This window comes from Myodes glareolus, chromosome 8, assembly GCF_982192425.1.
Source record: "Myodes glareolus chromosome 8, mMyoGla1.1, whole genome shotgun sequence".
Taxonomy (NCBI): domain Eukaryota; kingdom Metazoa; phylum Chordata; class Mammalia; order Rodentia; family Cricetidae; genus Myodes; species Myodes glareolus.
In genome coordinates, this window is record NC_142033.1 from 76,333,149 (window position 1) to 76,353,609 (window position 20,461).

At 51.9% G+C, this 20,461-nt stretch overlaps 2 protein-coding genes across 3 annotated transcripts in view; both read right to left on the minus strand.

The window, feature by feature from the left end:
- Window positions 1-3,353: 3,353 nt before the first annotated feature.
- Myl7 (myosin light chain 7) lies at window positions 3,354-5,397 on the minus strand. The gene is made up of 7 exons (XM_048449842.2): window positions 5,373-5,397; window positions 5,059-5,172; window positions 4,815-4,890; window positions 4,510-4,614; window positions 4,071-4,149; window positions 3,876-3,924; window positions 3,354-3,499 (listed from the first exon to the last, which is right to left on the minus strand). Exons 1-7 carry the CDS (start codon window positions 5,373-5,375, stop codon window positions 3,398-3,400), a joined length of 528 nt encoding a protein of 175 aa, XP_048305799.2. The 5' UTR covers window positions 5,376-5,397; the 3' UTR covers window positions 3,354-3,397.
- Window positions 5,398-7,421: 2,024 nt separating this feature from the next.
- Window positions 7,422-20,461, minus strand: part of Gck (glucokinase) — a 38,346-nt gene continuing 25,306 nt past the window's right edge. For both annotated transcript variants that reach the window (XM_085692170.2, XM_048450062.3), the window contains exons 2-10: window positions 16,930-17,092; window positions 16,322-16,476; window positions 15,127-15,246; window positions 13,698-13,793; window positions 13,494-13,593; window positions 10,614-10,797; window positions 9,343-9,498; window positions 8,694-8,927; window positions 7,422-8,474 (exon numbers count right to left, since the gene is read on the minus strand). In XM_085692170.2, coding sequence (XP_085548296.2) covers window positions 8,330-8,474; window positions 8,694-8,927; window positions 9,343-9,498; window positions 10,614-10,797; window positions 13,494-13,593; window positions 13,698-13,793; window positions 15,127-15,246; window positions 16,322-16,476; window positions 16,930-17,092 — 1,353 coding nt within the window. In that variant the 3' untranslated portion in view covers window positions 7,422-8,329. The remainder of the gene's footprint in view (window positions 8,475-8,693; window positions 8,928-9,342; window positions 9,499-10,613; window positions 10,798-13,493; window positions 13,594-13,697; window positions 13,794-15,126; window positions 15,247-16,321; window positions 16,477-16,929; window positions 17,093-20,461) is intronic.

A 20,461-nucleotide genomic window follows, 5' to 3' on the forward strand; every position in this document is an offset into this window, starting at 1 on the left:
CCTAGCTTGGCTGGTGTCAGAGACCAGCTTCAAAAAAAAAAAAAAATACCATTTACCAGGGTAGGGCCATGGGGATTAGAAAAATAGTAAAGAAAGCAAAGACGCGAGTGAAAACAATAAATAGAAACATAGGACAGTGCCAGGGAGCTCCAGTGAGTACTGAAATCCGCCTGCGTTTAATTTCCGTTTGCTTAAATACCCCGGCCCCTAAAGGTAGGAGTAAGATAAAAAAAAAAATCTGCATTGACATATTACCAGGAAATGAATAGACCAGTTGAAGGTTGTGGGCTACATTCTTAGTTAAACATTCTGTTGCTAGAACAAGACAAGTTACGCTCATACCCTAGACCAAAATATTCTGTAGGCAAACCACTCCCAGGGTGGAATCCATTGTTATCTCCCTAAGGGAGTAGGAATTTAGTAGTAACCTTAGACTTTTGTTTGGGGTACATTTCTTCTCTATTCCTGAAATATAAGGTCAGGATATTAGCCACACCTGTTTACAATAAGCTTCCACTCTCTGATCTAAATCTAAGTGGGACCTTTGAGGTAGAAACAGACGATAACCTTGAAGGAATAGGAGTAACCTCCAGCTCTCTGACCTTCAGACAAGGTGGAAATAGTTTCACATTTTTCAGGCCTCCACAGGCTGGTCAGTGAGCTTTGGGAACCCACCTGCCTCTGACTCTGCAGTACTGGGGTACAAGCGTTCACTACCATATTCAGCTTTTTTTCCCAGAGTTTCTGGGGGTTCTAAGGTCCTAGTGCTCACACAACAACTGAGCTCTCTCTAGCCCATTAAAAGACACCCCCCTCCCAACCAGGTGCAAAGCAGGACCTTGACTCAAATACAAAACAAAACGAACACCTTGAAAAGTTTCTGTACCCCGATATTGGGTCTCTAGGCAGATGTAATAAATCAAATCAGGCAAAATTAATAAGTCCAGGTTTAATGAGCAAAGCAACTCCAGGGTGGTCTGGGGGAAGAAGAGAAAGTACCAGGGAGAACCAAGTGGCAGATTGGGGGGGGGGAGGACCATGCCTTAAATAGCCTGTAGGCGTGGTCTTGAGCATCGCAGAGGAGGAGGCGCCAATGGCCAGCTTTCTCAGGGGCAGGATCTGGAATGGAGGAGCGGGGCTGAGGGGAGCGTCCCAACACACCTGGCAAAGACTTATTTGCTCTTTCACAGGGAGCCAAGGAGCTATTAGGACTAGTGTGAGGACAAACTCAAGGAGCACCATATGTGCTGGCAATCAGGAAAGCAGAGTTGAATCTGCTCAGCAGATGAAAGACTGGCTTCTCTCCCAGAGCGGAAGGGCAAATCGCCTGCGCTCTGCTGCCCTCATTTTCATATCCGCCGAGGAAAATCATGATCCGGTGGCTAGTTCCCCATAAACTACAGTGAGAAATCCTCAAAGACAATGAGAAGTGCAAAGACCCCATCCAATCTCTAGAATCTCTTTCTGAAAGAGGGTTCTGCCCTGCGGCCCAGGCTGGCATTGATTCATGATCCCTCTGCCCCTGCCTTCTGGGTGCTGGGATAACAGTCATTCACCACAGTCACACCTGGCCTCTGTGACCTGTCTTCCACAATCTCTCCTGTAGAGGTGGGGGCTACAAATACGTCTTGCTCTATGGAACCCTCTTGTAGACGGGTCACAGCATCAGGACAGCTAGATCTGTCTGTCCTGTCCCTGCTGGCATGCCCAGTGAAGTGGGCTGTACTGGCCTCTGGATGGAAATGTAGTAAAGTCCGTGGTCTTTATGATTACTTTTTAAAAAATTTATTTATTTTATGGGCAGAGTGTCTTGCTTGCATGTATGTCTGTGTAAGAGTGCTGGATTCCCTGTAACTGGAATTACAGTTATGAGTTATGTGGGTGCTGAGAATTGAACCTGGGTCCCCCAAAAGAGCAGTCAGTGCTCTTACCTGCTGAGCTATCTCTCTAGCCATTATGGCCACTTATAAGCCATAGAAAAGGCTGCGATTGTTTTAAATCTCAAGTCTCTATTTAGTTATTGTCGGATCCAGATAGAAGCCAGTGCTGAATACTTCTCCTGGTAAAAAGGCCTTTTCTCTCCCCCTCGCCCCCACCTTCACCTTCAGGAAGGGACAGCGTAAAAGATCTCCCCACCCCTCCTCTGTGTGTGTGTGTGTGTGTGTGTGTTCCTCTGCCTTCCCCTCTCCTCTCCTCTCCTCTCTCTTCTCCTCTCCTCTCCTCTCCTCTCCTCTCCTCTCCTCTCCTCTCCCCTCCCCTCCCCTCCCCTCCCCTCCCCTCCCCTCCCCTCCCCTCTCCTCTCCTCTCCTCTCCTCTCCTCTCCTCTCCTCTCCTCTCCCCTTTCCCTCTCCTCTCTCTCCCGTCCCCCTCTTTCTCCCTCATCCCTCTCCTCTCTCCTTTCTCCCCCCTTCTCTCCCCCTTTCCCTCTCCTCTCTCCCCCTCTTCCTTTCCCTTTCCAATCCTCTCCCCCCCTCCCTCTTTGCCTTCCCCTTTCCTCTCCCTCTCCTATTCTCCCCTCCACCCCCCATACCCCTCCTCTCCAGCTCCAGGCTGAGCACCATTGCAGGCTTGGAGGGAGTGTCGCAGAGAAACTGCTGCTCAGCTCTGGTCTGACTGAGCGGTCACTGGTTTTCTGTCTCCCTTAGGTACGTATGGGGAATCACCTGCTTCTGCAACCTGTGATTCTGGCAGAGAGAATGGGGGGCACTAGCAGTTCTGTGGGGGCAGTCATGTCCCTACTCTCCAGCTGGGTGACCCCATAACAAAGTCCTTGATATGAGGCAGGAGGCCAGTTTCTAGCAGTGCCTGTGAATGGCTCTGCCTCCAGTGTCCATGTCCCACCATGTCCCTGTCTCCTGTCCTTCCAGTATGTTTGTAACACCTCCCCCTTCTCTCCTCTTCTCTCCCTCTCTTTCCCTAGAGGGAAGGGGCCCTTACTGGGAATTGAATACAGGACATGCAACATGCTAGACAAGGCACCCACCACAGGTTCCTCGGTGGCTTTCCCACAGGGCCCCATAGCAAGCACATCAAGAGGAGACTGTTAGTGTCGAGGGGGAGGCTGTGTGGTTGCAGGTCCCTGGGACTGCATCCGCTAACTGAGCTGTTGTGCAGAAAATCTGCAGAGTGTCCAGCAAGGGGTTTCTCCTTGCCCCAGACCTCAAGATCAGGGTTGCCCACTTGCGGCTCATTCCTGGGCCTCATGGAGGTTGTGGACATCCCGTTTCCTCTCCTGGAGTTCAGCAGTGGGCAGAATAATGGTTCATATTTTACTCGATAGGTGGGATCTCACGGGGTCCCATGTCCTCTGCCTGGTCCACCCCCATCCTGTATGTCATAGCCAACACATCAGCTCTAGTTCAGCCACAGAGTTTATTGAGGTGACCCCAGCCTGCCTCTACTCCTCTTTCTCATCCCCGTGGGTGATGATATAGCAGAGGGACTTGTAGTCGATGTTGCCTGCCAGGTCCATGGGTGTCAGGGCAAACAGCTGCTCCACCTGTGGGAGGTACCACGCAGAGATACGGCCTAACGATGCCCTGTCCCGAGAGCTGTACTTTGGGACTAAGATTTTTCAACCCCAAACTGCAGTCAGATGTTTTTGTCTGTTGGTGGACAGACTAGGAAGTGGGCCCGAATGGGGGAGGGGTCAAAGGCTCCCCTGACCACAGAGACAAGCCCTCCCTCTTCTGAGTCTGTGGTCTCCCCTTTGGGTCTTAACAGAGGTCGTGTCTCTTCTGGGAAGATCCTGCCACCCTTAGCTTACACCACATAGGATCTGGGTTCTGAGCCCTGTGGGCGCTGGGTCATGAGGCCTTCCCTGTGCGAGGGTGGCAATGCCAGGAACAGGTGCTGATGGGGCCAGGGTGTCTCACCTCAGCAGGAGAGAACTTGTCTGCCTGGGTCAGGAGAAGCTGCTTGAACCTGAGGAAAGAGAAGGCTGGAGCTGGGAAGGAGAGTGTGAGGGCCCAGGGGAGGACTGGTCACCTGACCAGACACAGAGGACCTGCCTTACCGCCCTCTTGTTTCCCTGTGGTGCCCACCCTGGGGGACACAGGATCCTCACTTACTCATCCTTGTTCACCACCCCCTGGCCGCTGGGGTCAAACATTCGGAAAGCGCTCAGGATGGCTTCCTCAGGGTCTGTCCCTGCGGGTGGAGGCAGCCAGGTGAACTGTCAGATTCCCAGGCTCTAGGCCCTACCCAGGAAGAACTCATACTACCAGGGAGCTAGGATCTTTCCTAGAGGGTGTTGATGGAGGCCACAGAGCGGGACCTGAAACCCCACAAAGTGTTTCTTGAGGCTGGAAGATCAGAATTGGGCTTTGAAAGCAGACGTTTTCTGAGCCCAAGTCAGCCCAGGCTGCCCCACACACTCTGGGTCTACCATGGCCAAGCAGGCTCCACAAGTTTCGGGGAGTTCAGGTGAACTTTGCACGGGGTTCAGGGGTCAGGTGAGGTCAGGTTTGCTTACTTCAGGAGATTCAGACATGAATGGTGCTGACTCACCGTTGAGTTTCTCCCCAAAGAGCGTGAGGAAGACGGTGAAGTTGATGGGGCCCTTCCCTTCCTGCAGCATGGCTTCCAGCTCCTCCTCTGGGACACTTACCCGCCCTGTGAGGATAAGACATAAGATGACCCAAGTTGCTGTCCCCTGCTTTCCGGGCAGTGAGGGGAGAGGCAGGGGGCAACTCCAACTGTGGAACCGGTGGGAGATGGGGAATGTGTGAGGGCAGGGCCCTGTCCTCACTCCAAGCAGGCCCCTAAGATGGCTGAGATGGGCCCCTGGGAGGTGGACCCGTGCATCCACTCACCGAGCTGGGAGTAGGTCTCCTTCAGGTCTGACTTGCAGATGATGCCATCGCGATTCTGGTCAATGCAGCTGAAGGCCTGCGAGGAGAGAGAGCCTTCAGGAGGGAGCTACTACCCCCTCTCTTCCAGGGGAGGCAGAGATAAGGGAGAGCCTTGGGTGGTGAAGAGCAGGTGTGTGTGTGGGGAACCCCTGACCCTCGGAGAAGAGAGGGCGGAGTGAGAGGCTGCTGGAGGTACGGTACTCACTTCTTTGAATTCCTGAATCTGGGCTTGTTCAAACATTGAGAAGACATTGGAAGAGCCACGTTGGGCCTGCTTGGTGGCTGCGGCCTTGCCCCGGGTCCCAGCCTTCCTGCTGGCCTGTAATACTGATGGTGACAGGGGCCCCCTCGCCGGTTCTCCAGAGTCCCCCCTCCCTACCACTTGTCGCCCCAGGGCACAACCAGGAGTGCCAGGCTGGGGGGCCTTTCTCCAGCCCTAGAGATCACTTCTCTGAGCCCTGCACAGGCACAGAAATCCCTGGCTCTGCCCTGGTCTCCTGTTCCCCGCCAAGCACTTACCATGATCTGCAGTGGTCTGGCTGTGTGATCTTGTCACCGGCTCTTTATGTCTCAGCCTTATCACCCAGAGGCCCAAATAAGGAGAGGAATGGGTGATGGGGCTAAACTTGGAAGCCCCCACTGGTAGAGGAAGACAAGGGCCCCAAGCAGATCCCATTCACACTCCTGGTGACCTTCAAGCTCCCAAGTATAACATTCCAGGATCCACCGGCCCTTGTGACCAGGCTTTTCCCTGGGCAGAGAGCCTCAAAGCTTTTCCTGCCTCTGCTCATGTTGAGGGGTCCCTGCGACCCCTCGTCCACCAACCCTCCTGCGAGCCCAGGCTGGCCCTTCACCAGCATCATCCGCACTCTTTGGACTGAGGAAGCAGTGCATGTTCTGAGGATGGTCAATGCCCTGAGTCCTCTGGGGTGGATGAAGACCCTGAGGTCTGGCCTGCCGCCCAGCTGATGACAGCCAGCAGTTCTGAGCAGGCTGTGAGCCCCACAGAGCCATTTGCTTGGTTTGGGGTAACTCAGGAGTGACAGACCCACGACTGCTCTCTTCATGGTCACACCTGTGCTGGTGTTTGAGCCTGCCCTGCTCAGACGCTTGTACCACCCTCTCTGGAGTCTTGTTCACTAAGCTCCATCTCATCTCACACCCCTCCCTTCAGAAAATTCACTCTGACATTCCCAGCTGAGAGTTGTCACCTACTCCTGAACCCACATCTGGAATCCAGAGGGCCTACACAGGACAGGCCTGTGTGAGGTTGTTGTGCAGGGAAGCTTTGGAGCACAGGGCTTCCCCAGGGTTCCTGTGGAAGCGGCTCACGGAGTCCATCTAGTGGTTCTGAATTTCAGACCAAGGGGGCTCCCGTTCCAAGCAGTAACACTGTCAACTTCTTGAGGACCCTAGTGTGGCAGAAGAGTGGGAGAAGCCGCACAAACTTGGGGGCTGCATGAGTAGTTCAGGGTTCATCCTCACCCCAAGTTGTCTGTGCAAGGTGGGTTGGGAGAATGTGGGTGCCCCCCACCCTTAGGCCCCAAGTCCCACCCACACTCCTTCAGTTTGTGGTAGGGTTAGCTATGTAGCCAGGGCTAGCCTGGATTCCAATCCTGACCAGTCCTCATGGCTTTAAGGCTTCCTTTTGCATGAGAATTTTATAACGAACGCCTCCTTTGCTCTCTGAAAATGAAATTCATTCGTTCAAATTAGATGTGCAAGGAGAGACTTTAAAAGAGAAACAGTACAATGGCTCAGATTCCAGGTTTCCTGAGACATGAAAGAAGATGACAAAAGATGGAGAGCTATATTAAAAATCTGTTCACATATAAGTGCTTTCCTCGGATAGTGGCAGAAGCAAATGCTTGCGTCAGTTCAAGAAAGTGGAGATGATCCGGAGCAATTCTACATGAAAACTGCCAGAAAGTCAAGATCTCAAGGAAGATGGGACTTTCCCCTAAATCACCAATTTTGTGAGTTTTCTTTTTTTTTCCTTTTTTTACCCCTGAATGAAACGGAGGACAGTTGCTTTTGGCCTATTGGGTAGTTCCACTGAGAAATAAACGTGCACTAAAATCCTGCAAGTCTGTGCTTACCTGCAGGTATGTTTGTGCTGCAGAGAAAGGCATTAGGCCTTTTGTGATTTCAGAGTTTTCCTCTGCAGGGACCTTGAAAATCTGTGACATCACATAACCCTGGCCCTTACTGCTGCTTCCTCCATGGTTCTGAGGAGACAGAATGCTGCCGAGACCAGCTTAACAGCTGAGTCAGCCCCCACCCCAACCAGAGCAGCATCGGGCCTGATTTCCTGCACTCTATCTTTCTCAAGTTGTAGGGGCAACCAGGGGCTATTCAGTGCCCAGAGTGTCCCCATGTCACCTCATTCCCGTTCCTAAGGCCGACCTCTCACACTCCCCTGGCACAGTGTCTGGAGGGTACAACAAATTCTGAGACACAACCCAGTTTAGAGAGTACCTATGCACACCAGAGATGCTTCTTTGTATACCATCACCACGATCCTTACAACCCTTAGCACAGAGGTCACAGAGCAATGGACAAGCCATGTTTAAGTGTTTTTAAATATTTAATTAAAAACTCCCTCCCACAGTCCCGGGTTGGCATAGAGAGGGTGGCATGGTATTTGGGGAGGATGAGGAAGAGGGGCCTAGGAGGTCTCTTAGAGGGATACTTTGTCCTTCTGAATCGAGGATGTGAGAGCTGAAATGCCATCCTGCTTGAAGGAGGGGGACCTCCCAATAGTTCAAGAGAGGCTTCCCCTTTCTGGTCCCCTTAGGGTAGGAACTTGGGGCTCTATTCTCCGGCATCTCCTGGGAGGGTTCATTCCAGAACCGTAAGTCACTCTGGGGCAGAGGTATATGAAGCAAACAGTCTCTTTGGGAGTAATTTTGGCCTGGAAAGTCTCCTCGATGCAGCTGGACAGTTAGTCTTTCATGACTCCCCAGCCTCTTTGGTCACAGGCAAGAAAACAGCCAGGCTGGGTGATTAGCAGCCCTTGCTCTCCTAGGAGAGCCCTTGCTCTCCTTGGTCTGGTCTGGCCAAGCTGCTGGAGCTACCTCCCCGTGCAGGGTGTGTTCCCAGGGAAGTGAGACCATTGAAAGGACCAGGAGGCACTCACTCCCCTGGGAGGCCAGGCCCCCTGCTGTGAGAGGCAAGAAGTGTGAAAATGCAAGTCCTGAGTGTGTAAGGCCTTTCTCTGTAGTTGATTCTAACAAGAAAGGCTTTGGTGCCTCTGATCCTCTTCCTCTTCCCAGCCCCCTGCCCCTACCCCAGGCTGAGAGCCCTAGGGCTGTCCCACTTGACTGACTGTAGAAACGCCTGCTCAGCTTGCAGGGGCCTCTCCCTATTATCCAGGGGGTAGCAGCTGAATAGATCTCCTGCCCCCGTGGGCTGGGAGCACCTGTGGGGCATGGAGTCCCCATGGAGCCCAGGTCCCTGTCCTTGTGGCCTGGATTTCACTGGCCCAGCATGCAGGCCTTCTTGCAAGCCACCGCAGAGACCAGGGCTGCTCCCCTGCCGCTGCCCTCCTCTGATTCGATGAAGGTGATTTCGCAGTTGGGTGTCAGCCTGCGCACACTGGCGTGGAACCGCTCCTTGAAGCTGAATAGGAGGAGAATAGGGCTGCTATTTCTCCTCCCACCTTTTAGACTTCACCATAGCCACCCATCCATCTACGGTAGGCTCCCCGACTGCAGCATCCTCCAGGCCTGAGAGGAGCCTGGCAGGAGGGCTCACAAATGTCTGCAGCTGAGAGCCACGCCCTTTGAGCCTCCCTTTTTTGGCGAGAGGTTGGACCCGGGAGCTAGGGTGGAAACTAACCTAGGGTGCAACTTGTACACAGAGCCATCCACGCCCACCGTGATACGCATCACGTCTTCACTGCGGCTTTCGCGCATGCGATTTATGACTCCCGCTAGTCCCGCGGAGCACATGTGGGCGGCACGCGTGGACACGCTCTCACAGGCACGGCGCACAATGTCGCAGTCGGTGACGGAGGGCCGAAGCCCCAGAGTGCTCAGGATGTTGTGGATCTGCTTGCGGTCGCCCGAGTCGCTGCGAGCAGGATGGGGGAGAGAAGTCATTGAGGGTCCTGGAGGAATGAGAATGACGCCCCCTTCTCCTCGCTTCCCTCCTCCCGCCCCCGCTGCCCTGCCCAGCAGTCGTTTGGTCAGCCCTGGATTCTCTCTATAGTGAGGGTGACAATGCCACAGTCTCGAGGCTGTGGCATGGATGAAGTTGAGACAGTGGCTCTGGGTAGTGGGGAATGTGTGAAAAACACTGAGTCGGCGGACAGGCCTCCGCTTGACTAGGGGTCAGAGGCCACAGGGACGCTGTGCTAGGATCCATGTCTCCCTATGCCCCTGATCTAATAATGCTCTGCTTCCCCTAGAACCCTGATCCATTCATCTGTCCCCATCCCATTCCTCGTCCTCCCAGACCCTGCCCCTGGTCCTGCCCCTCCAGGCACCTCTCCACCTGCGACACAAAACGGGTCTCGAAGGCGCCACGTGTGCGCAGTTGCTCCGAGGCTTCTCCACGGAAGAGAAGATTCTCGTCCACTAGCTTGAGCAGTACAAGTCGTACCAGCTCGCCCATGTACTTTCCACCAATGAGCTTTTCGTACCTGTATACAGAACAGTCGGTTATGCCAGCTGGCCCTGGGGAAATCCCCACAGGTTCCATTCCAGTTAGGAGGTGACCACGTGGGGCACCGTGATCGCTTTCTCATTCCCACCCCATTTGCACACAGAGGCTTCCGAAAACTCAGGTCCTAGGAACGTGCGCATTTTAAACCCACTTGAGGAAGCACATCTGGCCACCGCTGGTCTGGTATATGAAAGGGGGGACAGAGCTGAGGAGCCACTGTGAGCCTTTGAAACCTTACTGATGATGGCAGGCCTTGTCTGAGTGTACATCCTGGGACTTTAGTCCTTCCTCAACCATGTGAAGGGATGCTAGTCTCATTGGCAAACAGGGTTGGTGCCCAACAGGGCACATAACAGCCTAGTATATTTTTCCCTAATCTGTGAGCCTCTATATTTTCATCTTGAAACCCAGCAGCTATTAATGAGCTAACAGAGGCCTGTGAGGGTCTGAGATAAAACTCATTAAGGAGTTGTTAACATGAGAACGGTACCGTGTAGGTGGCTAGCCTGCAAGAGGCACAATTCCTTTTATTTATTTACTTTATGAGACAGGGTCTCACTGTGTACCCATGGCTATCCTGGAACTTCTTGCTATGTAGGCCTGGCTGGCCTGGAACACAAAGAGATCTGTCTGCCTCTGCCTCCCTAGTGCTGAGATTAAAGGTGTGCGCCGTACTACGTGGCAATAGCCGTGATTCAAGACAAGCTCTGTTCAGCTGATTCCCAAGACATGTCTGCCAGCCTACAGCATCCCCCCTCATGCTAATATTCATTTCTGTGGAACTAGCATACATATGTGCTTTGAGGGATTCTGGCTTAAACCAGATGAGCCTTGCAGGTCTTTCAGAGCTGTCTCTGGTGGGAGGCTACCTATAAAAGTTGAGAGGTCGGACTTTATAGTAACCACCATGACACCTCCACACCTCACAGGGGCAGCTTGTGACTGACCTGAAGAAAAGAGCTGGTTCACAGAGGGATCACTGATTTGCTTCCCCCCAGAGCTCTTTATAAACGAGCTGTTATTGTGGCCCAGCTACGGTGTGCCGGGCAAGAGCAGCCCCAGGCGTGGGTTAGGAGGGCAGGGCATCCTTACAGTTGCTGACCGGGGTTCGCTGAGCTCTCGTCCACCATGCGGTCGTACTCCAGCAGGAACTCATCCAGCTCGCCCGAGTCCCCAAAGGCGCCCCACTCCGTGTTGACACACATGCGCCCCTCATCCCCTTCCACCAGCTCCACATTCTGCATCTCCTCCATGTAGCAGGCGTTGCAGCCAGTGCCTGCAGGGATGGGGCACAGAAGGTCATAAGAACCAGGCATGGAAGCTGTGTAATGCAGAGGAGACTGGTCAGTCTGCGGGCTGTCCTCTGACAAGGATGCATCCTCACTCTACCTGCGTAGTCAGGGGCAGAGAGAAAAGGTGGGCCAATGTGGCTTGGCCACTGGAAATAGGTGTTAGGTGTCATTTTATTTATTTTTTTAATTAAAAAGACTTTTAAAGATATGAGTGTTTTGTTTGCACGTAGGTTTGTGGACCACAAGCATGCCTGCCTGGTGCCCATAGAAGCCAGAAGATGGTATAGATTCCCAAGAACTAGAGTTACAGACAGTTGTGAGCCATCATGTGGGTACCGAGAACCGAACCCAGGTCCTCTGGAAGAGCTACAAATGCTCTTAACTGCTTAGCCATCTCTCCAGTCCCTTGTTGTCTAGCACTTTTGTTTGTTTGGTTTTGTTTTTCAAGACAGGGTTTCTCTGTAGCTTTAGAATGTGTCCTGGAACTCACTCTGTAGACCAGTCTTGTTTTCAACTCATAGAGATCTGCCCGCCAAGTGCTGGGATTAAAGGCACGTGCCACCATCACCTGACTGAGTTCTATCATTTTTTTTTCAATCTTGGTGTTAGATATATTTCTTAAGATGAGCCTCTCCGCCAATGCAAATAATTTCAATCAGACCAAATTAGATCAAATGAAAAATGCCCACGTTTAATGCAGCACTCCCGGGTGGCACTGGGAAAGCATGGCGAAGGGTTGGGTAGGGGACCCAGAGACCACGTGTTCCTTTTCTGGGCGGCAGCCTAAACAGCCTGTGGGAGTGTTCTCCTTGGGTTGTCACTGCTTGGCAGGCTTTCGCCCCCTCCCCCCAGGTGGAGTCAAGACCAAGGTGACTTCCAGGAGGCTTAGGATGGATGCCAGGGGCTGGGGTGATGCTTCCAATCACTTGGTAATTATCACGAATGTGATTTTAAATACTGAGCAGGCACCATGAATGTTTCTGGGTAAATGTGAGTGTTGGGTTACCAAAAGGTAGCCATCACTTTGGATCATGCCACAGGAGGTGTGTCCCCAGGCAGAGTCGCTGTAGCTTGGCCTGGGTTAAGTGAGGTGTCTTGGGAGCCCCAGGAGGAATTATGGAGGACACAGCTTGGGGAATATGGAGGGAGGCACAGCCAGAGACATCTGGAGAGAGAATTTTTCACTAAAAAGGTAAGATAGAAAATAGATATAGCAAACAGAAGGGAGATGCAGTGGGGTCAGGCTAGAGCAGGGACTGATACATGCTGTCACCAATGAAACTGAGAACATTTATGATAGATGAAAAGCTATCAACCTGCGGGTTGGGGCAGGGGTCGCCTAAGACCATTGGAAATATCAGGTATTTACATTACGATTCACAACAGTAGCAAAACTACTGTTATAAAGTAGCAATGAAAATAATGTTATGGTTGGGGGTCACCACAACTATACTAAAGGGTCACAGCATTTGGAAGGTTGAGACCCACTGGACTAGAGTGTAAAAATATATGCACACAGCTGGATATGGTGGTACACACCTTTCGTCCCAGCACTCAGGAGGCAGAGGCAGGAGGATCTCTGTGAGCTCAAGACCTGGTCTAATAGTGAGTTCCCGGACAGCCGGAGCTATATAGTGAGACCCTGTCTCAAAACAACAACAAGCCAGGTGGTGGTGGCACACACCTTTAATCTCAGCACTTGGGAGGCAGAGACAGGCGCCTCTCTGTGAGTTCAAGGTCAGCCTGGTCTACAGAGTGAGTTCCAGGACAGATAAGAATGTTATAAAGAGAAACCCTGTCTCAAAAACAAAACAAAACCAAAACCAAAACCAACAAATTATATATATATATACACACATATATATATGTATGTATATATATACATATATGTGTACATACATTACAAATTATATGTGTGCACCTATAATGTTTTATATATGCATATACATAAAATGAATATATTATTTAGCATGTATTTATTTAGGGGGCAAGTATAAGCACAAATGAACACTTATGGTATTGGAGATCTGTCTCTGAAGGGCCTATAGCACAGGATTTTCTGGGTAATCGGGGCCTAAATTGTCCAAACAAGCATCCCTACACCTGTGTGCACAGTAGATAACTGATTTGGTTGGCACACTCACTGCTTTGGAAGACCACAGGAATTTCTAAGACTGTGCGGGGGGAGGGGGGAGAGGGTTGGTGTTGAGTTCCCATCCCTGGTTAGGAGGTGAGAGCTATGGCTTCTTTTCCTGCAATGGCCTCCCCTCCGAGAGTGGGTTTAGGGCCTGGCAGTTCAGAGATTCAGTGCTGGGCCCCGTGTCAGGGGCAGGGCCAGGGCCAGGATGGGGTGGGGCCGACTGGCGGCACGGATGAAGTCACTTCTGCTGATTTTCTTCCACTTGGACAAGTTTGTCCAGTATGGTCCATTTACTAGACAAAGTGGTTTAATTACATGCAGATAGGCAGGGCGGGTGTGCAGCTGGCAGGCCACCTGATGCCCTGATGCTGCAAACATTGAAACAGTTCCCATCAACACACAGTTCCCTCCACACCACATCCCCAAGGCCACCTGGCCCAGGGGACAGGCCTCCCCTGACTGGCCCTAGCAGTTAGTGCACTGACATAGACTGTTAAGCTCCTGTGCAGCTGGGAAGGGTTACAGGGAACAAGCCCTTACCCACAATCATGCCGACCTCACACCGGTGGTCTTCATAGTAGCAAGAAATCATCGTGGCTACTGTGTCATTCACCATTGCCACCACATCCATCTCAAAGTCCTGCCGAGAAGTACGGAGACTATGGGAATAGGGCTGAGGAGAGGGCCTGTGAGGAAGGAGTAGGGGCCCAGGACAGCTCCTCGGGGAGGCCAAGGTATCCTCACCCCTCTCCTCTTGATAGCATCTCGGAGAAGTCCCACAATGTTGTTCCCTTCAGCTCCGGAGGCCTTGAAGCCCTTAGTCCAGTTGAGCAGGATGCCCTGGAGGAGTAGGAAGGCATTATGGCTGCTGTTGTGGCAAGGGAGCTGTGGCCCTCAACCAACCAGACTATAGGCCCATGGCACCCCCATCTCCTGCTTCACATTTGAGGAAGTAGGCTCACACAGCTTTGAGAAGTATTGGGAATAATTTCCTAAACACACACACACACACACACACACACACACACCCATATTCACACACACACACTCAAAGGAACCCAGGACCTTGAGAATTTGGGGTAAATGCTCTTTGGTTAATCTGTACCCTCCGGCATAAGAATGTTGGGCAGCAAAGCTCAGAACTGTGATTCCAAAGTAGAGGAAGGACAGTCAGGTCCCCGTGAGAACAGTGCTGAATAACGTTGGGGTTCCTCTCTTACAGTGAATCCTGCTTCACATGAGGGTCTCACATGAGTCTTTCTCTGTGGAGCTTGAGGCTTAGAAAACTACTGGAGGTGTGGGTTTGGCTGTTGTTTCTGCCCCTTGGGACAAGACCTGCTTTTTTCTCTGACACAGAGAGGTTGTAGCGATTTGTTTTGACTGTTAACTTGACTTTATGTAGCGTCACCTGGAAGAGAGTCTCAGTAAGGGATTGTCTAGATTAAGATGGCCTATGGACATTAATCTTGATTACATTAATTGAGACGGGATGACTTGCCCCAGTGGTGGTGGGGAGGCACCATTCCCGAGGTAGAGGCATGTTAAAAGCAAGCCGAATGCAAGCAAGCATGTTGCTCTGTGTTTCTGAAGATTGCTAGTGAAGCGCCTGCCTCTGTGACTCCCCTGCTGTGATACACTATAACCTGGAACTGTGTGAGCTAAATTAAGCCCTTTCTCCCCTAAGTTGCTTTCGTCAGAGTGATTTATCATAGCAACTATAAAGGAGACTAATGCAGAGATTGTGTGTGTGTGTGTTTGAGTGTGTGTGTGTTGTAACTTATAAGTTTCCCAATGGGATAGATTCTCAGACCCTTCCCACTTCTGACTCAGCCAGAAGTGGTGAGGTGTCTTTGTGCTCAGTGGTGAGCTGGGGCCCCTGTCTTATGGCCAATTGCCATCTCCCACTGAGAGCAACTTGCTTAACCTGTTTCTTTACCTGTAGTGGGGTGACCAGAGCTTGTCTCCTGAGAGGTTTTGCCACACAGTAAGAATCAGCTGAGGTTGTGGCTGTTTGCCAAAGCTTTACAGATAGGAAGTGACAGGGCCCACAACTGAAATCTCTCCTAAGCTTGGGATCTTTTTCAACCTGGGCTGGGAAGGCAGTGGGAACAGAATTTTCCCTGGGTGTGTTTCCATCCGTTCACCTCCCTTCCCTCTCCTCCTCCTGGCTCACCTTGTCTATGTCTTCGTGCCTTACAGGGAAGGAGAAGGTGAAGCCCAGGGGTAGCTTCTTGTGCTTCATCTGATGTTTGTCCAGGAAGTCAGAGATGCACTCGGAGATGTAGTCAAAGAGCTAGGAGTTGCAGCAGAGTGGCATCGGATCAGGGCTGGGACAGCAGCAGTTCTCCCTAGGGACTGTGCCAGAGTGTCCCTTGGAGGTGTTAAGACATTTGACCCCAGAGGCTGCAACTGTATGTTGGGCCTGTCTTCAGTGTTTCTCATCAGCACTCAGGCCCTGTGCCTTCCCAAATGGAGAACCAACCCTGCAGGCTGCAGTACTGAGAGCAAGAAGTGCAACACAGGCTGATCCCCAGCTTAGCCGCACCTCCAAGCCCCCTCCCTCACTTGCCCAGGGAGGACTGACTGGCATCAAGCCTGGATGGCTGTCTTGTGAAGCTCTGGAGGGAAGCACATTCTTGGCTTCCACATTTCTGTTTCTTTTGCTGTTTTCTAGGTATCCTGGCCACCTGACCCCCGCTGAAGGCTAGTCCCAGTTCCTCCCAGTGAACGGTTCGCGTGAGTGGCCCTGCTGAGTTTGCAGATGGGTGAGGGAGCTGCCTCATAACCAGTCCCAGGCTGAAGTACGCTGAGGGAAAGCTGAGTGACTACAGGCAATCTCCTGCCTGGCTGCCCCTCTGGTAACGGTTTTTGCTTTGTCCCTGGGAATGGCAGGGCGTTCTGGCTTAGCCCACAGCTCCTTTATTTCTAGGTCCCCCGTCTGAGTCTCCCTTATGCGTAGGGGACCCTTGCTGCTTGGGCAGATAGTGTGACTCTTGCTACGCCACTTGGCATATACCTGTTGGTGGATTAGTGATGGCCTATGAGGAAGGTTGGGTTTTGAGAACTGCAGAAGGCAGAAGGCTGGGCGAGCATGGCTCCTGGCTGCTCAGGCCTAAGCTTTGTTTTGCCTCTGGGAAATTGGACAGACGCTGGGTTTTTCTGCTGCTCCTGACCTCTCTTCAGCCCTTCTTGTTCTGAGCAGACTGGAATTGGGACTTGGGACACTTTAAGCCCCTGAGCCTCCTTTTTGGGTCTCTCTCTGAAGCTGGGTGGCTGGCCCACCATCTCTCCTGCTCTTGGAACCCTCCCATCATCTCCCGAGACCCTGGGGGACCTTGACTCCTAGCCCGGCCCCTCAGGCTGCTCACCATCTCTGCGGTGCCCGTCATGGCATCCTCGGGGATGGAGTACATCTGGTGTTTGGTCTTCACACTCCACTGCCCTGCATCCCCCTCTCCCACCTTCACCAGCATCACCCTGAAGTTGGTTCCTCCCAGGTCTAAGGAGAGAAAGTCTCCAACTTCTGCAGGCAAAGGGAGAGATGTTCAGCCTCGCTGCCTATCTGACAGGAGGGTAGGTATGGGGACCCCAGATATTGTGGATGAGGAGAAGCTAGCCTAGACACTGGGGGTGGGGCAATGGTAGAGCAAGCTGTGGAAAGGTCAGAGGTGAGCTAGGGACTATCCGTGGCAAAACCCTGCCTTAGCTAAAGGCAGCCAGAACCCAGAGAACTACACATAGACCTAGAGTAATGGGCTACACTCTGGTTAAGGAGGAAGTTCCAAGTGACCTTAGAGACAAAAAAAAAAAAAAAAAAAAAAAAAGAATGAGCCAGTTCTCCTGAGGATTGATAGCTCCAGATTGGGCCTGAGCACCCCACGGCTTCAGGCAACTGGACAAAGACCTATCCAGTGACTTAGGGATGCCATCGTTTGCCTAGGGGGTCCTGTCTAGGGACAGAGGATCCCTGCGGTACCTGAGCCTTCTGGGGTGGAACGCACGTAGGTGGGCAACATCTTTACACTGGCCTCCTCGTGGGTCTCCAGTCTCAGGCCACGGTCCATCTCCTTCTGCATCCGCCTCATCACCTTCTTCAGGTCTTCCTCCCGCAGCTGGAACTCTGCCAGGATCTGCTCTACCTACACAGGGAGGGGATGGGAGCCGCTGTGGCTGTCGCCAGGAGCCTCCACACACCAAGGGTCTCTTTTTTGTTTTCTTACCCCGGATACAGGATGATCCACATCTCAGACTATTTATCATAGTTTATTTCAAATATTCCAAGGCCAGCCTCCCAACAATTAGCCTGGGTACTCTGGAGGAGTGAACAGCAGGGAGCTGGATAGCCTTTGCAGCACAACGCCTCGTGCCTCCTATTGCCCCAAGACTTTGGATGAGGGGAGGAAAATCATCTAAATAGGACTTTGGTGAGGCAGGACTAGAGTAAAAAGAGCCAGGTTTTTATTTCCTACTGCAGGACTTTATGGAATGAATGGACCAGTATGCACATGCCAAGACTAGAGCAGCTGCGGGACCCCAAGCACCAAGCAAGGGTCTGGCCAGCAAAGCACGGCCATCCACAGTGTGCGGGCTTGAAGCCCAGAAGGAGGACGCTCTGGCCATCCACAGTGTGCGGGCTTGAAGCTCAGGAGGACGCTCTCGATATCAACACAGGAGACCTGTGTACAAGAAGTTCAGAACCAGCGCTGCTGTTCCTGCATGTGGATGGCCCAGATTTGGGTTCACCCTCCACGTACTGGCACAAGGATAGCCAGAGCCTGCAGCTGTGTAGCCGTTTGTTTTGTACAGCACTTGAGCTCATGCAAAAGTTAGTATACTGGGTACTGAGAAGTCATTGCAGAAACACTTGTACTTTGAGTCAAAAAGAAAAAAATGAAGGATCTGACAAATGCCACATATTGATTTTTTATTTTTATGAGAATCTGCACTCTTTGCATCTTGCACATAAGCTCCACATGTTGGAGGAATCTGGATGATAGCAGGGCATCTTTTTCAGTTACCCAGATTTTGCTTAGGGGGCTGGGTAGAACAGTAAACCCTGATAGACTAAGTTGAACACAGTGATTCTATCGCCTTTGCTTGGAGCTGGAACATATGACTCAATTCATCAATGGCAGGTGAAGGGAAGCCTGATTTTAACAGGAGCGGGGAATTTAGGGCCTCTTAGTTTGTGAGCACAGCTGTGTGAGGATGTGATGGTCGGCATTGCAGCAGCCAAATGTAGTCATGCAGAGAAAGACAGGAAGGAAAGGACTGTTAGCCTCTTGCACATGGCAGAGAAGAAAGGTGGATGCCAGCAGTCATGTAAGCCATGAGGCATCAGACTCATGGCTTCCATCAATCAAAAGCATTCCCAAGAGATATGGAGCATTGGTTAATGATCGTTTAAAAAAAAAAAAGCCCCCACATAGAGTTTAAATCCAGGGAAATCAGAAAGAAATAGGGCTGATAAGGGTTCTACAGAGGTACCAAGCAGACACCAGCATCAGCTGGGCGTGAGGTGAGCGTGTGGTCAGTCTCTTCTGCCGTTGGCCCTGCAGAGCAGGCCTCTGGACGTACTCAGCTCTCTGTGGAACAATTTGTGTTGTACCCGGAAATCCAGGATATCCCCAAAGCAGCCCCCTCAGCCCCCTTTGTCTCTTTCCTAGACTTGTAGAATTTATTGAGAGTTAGCTGCTGAAGTAAGCTTGGCTTCTCTCTTGAGGTTCAGCTGCTCAGAAGGACCCAGTGACCAGCTGGGTGTGGGTACTCAGGAAGGCACCCAGGGACAGGCCATGAGCCATGACACATACTTCTAATCCCTGTGCTCAGGAGACAGAGGCAGGAAACCCTGTCACAAAAACCAAACCAAACAAAAAACACCGGAAGGGACCCAATTATAAGATACCTGTGACCTGTGGTTTCATGACACAGGAAAGGCTGATCTTAACAAAAGTTCAACCCTCAGGCCCTGTTGGGCCCCCTTCCTGCCTCTCTGTCCAGTCAGTTCCTCTCGGTGACTAGAAGCTAGACTCTGGGTTAGGGTTAGGGTTAAGGTTAGGGCTAAGGTTATGATTGCCTTCCGGTTAAAATTCTTCATGAAAGGAGCCAATACCTCAGGCTGGGTCCCTGAAGAGTTTCAGGGTTAGGGACTTGGCCCAGGGTGACTTGGTGGTGTGTGGCTGGACCATGTGGTTGATGAGGGCTCCAAGTGACTCGTGCCTTCTTTATGGAGCTGAGAAGAACTTTTCAAGAGCTTAGAGGTCCCGGTGACACTGTGACAAATGGGTGCTGTTGGTTCTTTCTCACAGAGTGGGGATCGGCAGGGCCAACCTGTCTGCGTTATCACCTTCCTGTAGAGTTTGGGAAAATCGAGTGTACTGCATGGTGCCCAGGCTCCACAGCTCCTAAGCCAGAGTGTGTATCCTGAGGGTCTGGACCCCAAGGAAGCCAAACTGATACCACCTGTCCGGAGGACCAGTACTGTCTCTACCAACGCTTAATTTTGTTTCAGTAACTTCGGGATACAGAGTCTGTAAACACTTCACAAGAAGTACACAAGAGCCTCCTCTTTGAAAGAAGACCCCCCCCCAAGTACACCCCAATACCCTGTATTCACCAGCAAGGCCAGGATGAATTAACCTAAGACACCTGCCATTACCAAGTCACCTTCGTCCTTTCCGGAGAAGAAGGTAGAACTTTCTGGCACTGAGGAAGTGAGATGGGGCCTTCTGCAGAGCCCAGTCCCATTCTCAAAAACGGAACTGCATCTGGCCTATGGATCTGCCAACATTTAAAAATCTATTTAAAACTGAGATCCCTTACAGGAAGGCTAGATTTCTTTCAAACTGGGTCTGCATGCTCGCTGAGGATATAGGGAAGTGGGGAGCCTGCCCCCCAGTGGTAGAGCTGGTCTAAGTCACCTGGTCACAGACCCCTCATTTGGAGCCAAGCCTGGCCTATTGCAGTATGTCTCATACTCATCTAGACCACTGGGGCTAGAAAGACACCATCACACACACCCACATTCCTTCCCCAAGCCTGGCGATGCAGGTTGGAGGTGGATGTGAAAGAGTTTACGCTGAAGCTGTTAAGGGATTCTGCTCTTGCTGTGGAGAGTTTTCCTTGGAAACTGAAGTCCCTTCCTCAGAGTGCATTGGGCCTGACAATGCCCACACTTCTGGCACCAGGTCAGTGCACAACTCAGGGCAGGGCGGTCTGACCAGAAGTGGTTTTCACAACTCTTTAGGCTGTGGGTATTGGAGGGCGGAGATGGGCATCACGCCATAATGAAGTCTATCTAGCAGTTCCCACGGCTTGTGCACAGGGACAAGAACTATAGGCCAAGCCCACCATTGTCATTGCTGGGTTTCCCCCACACTCCTGAATCATTCCAAGACACCCCTAGGACCTGAATACACACTGTCCAACCCCTCCCCATCAACCCACAGAGCCAGGAGTGCAGAGTTGGGTGGTGAGCAGATGCCTGGGCTCGGAACCTACACCCACCC

Bases quoted from the DNA above. Each gene is read 5' to 3' on its own strand.
- Myl7 (XM_048449842.2), bottom strand. The intron at 4,150-4,509 runs GTGAGTCAGCAC...CTCCACCCGCAG, and splicing joins CTTTGGGGAGAAACTCAACG to GGACAGACCCTGAGGAAGCC. The intron at 3,925-4,070 runs GTAAGTGAGGAT...CTCTTTCCTCAG, and splicing joins GGGGTGGTGAACAAGGATGA to GTTCAAGCAGCTTCTCCTGA.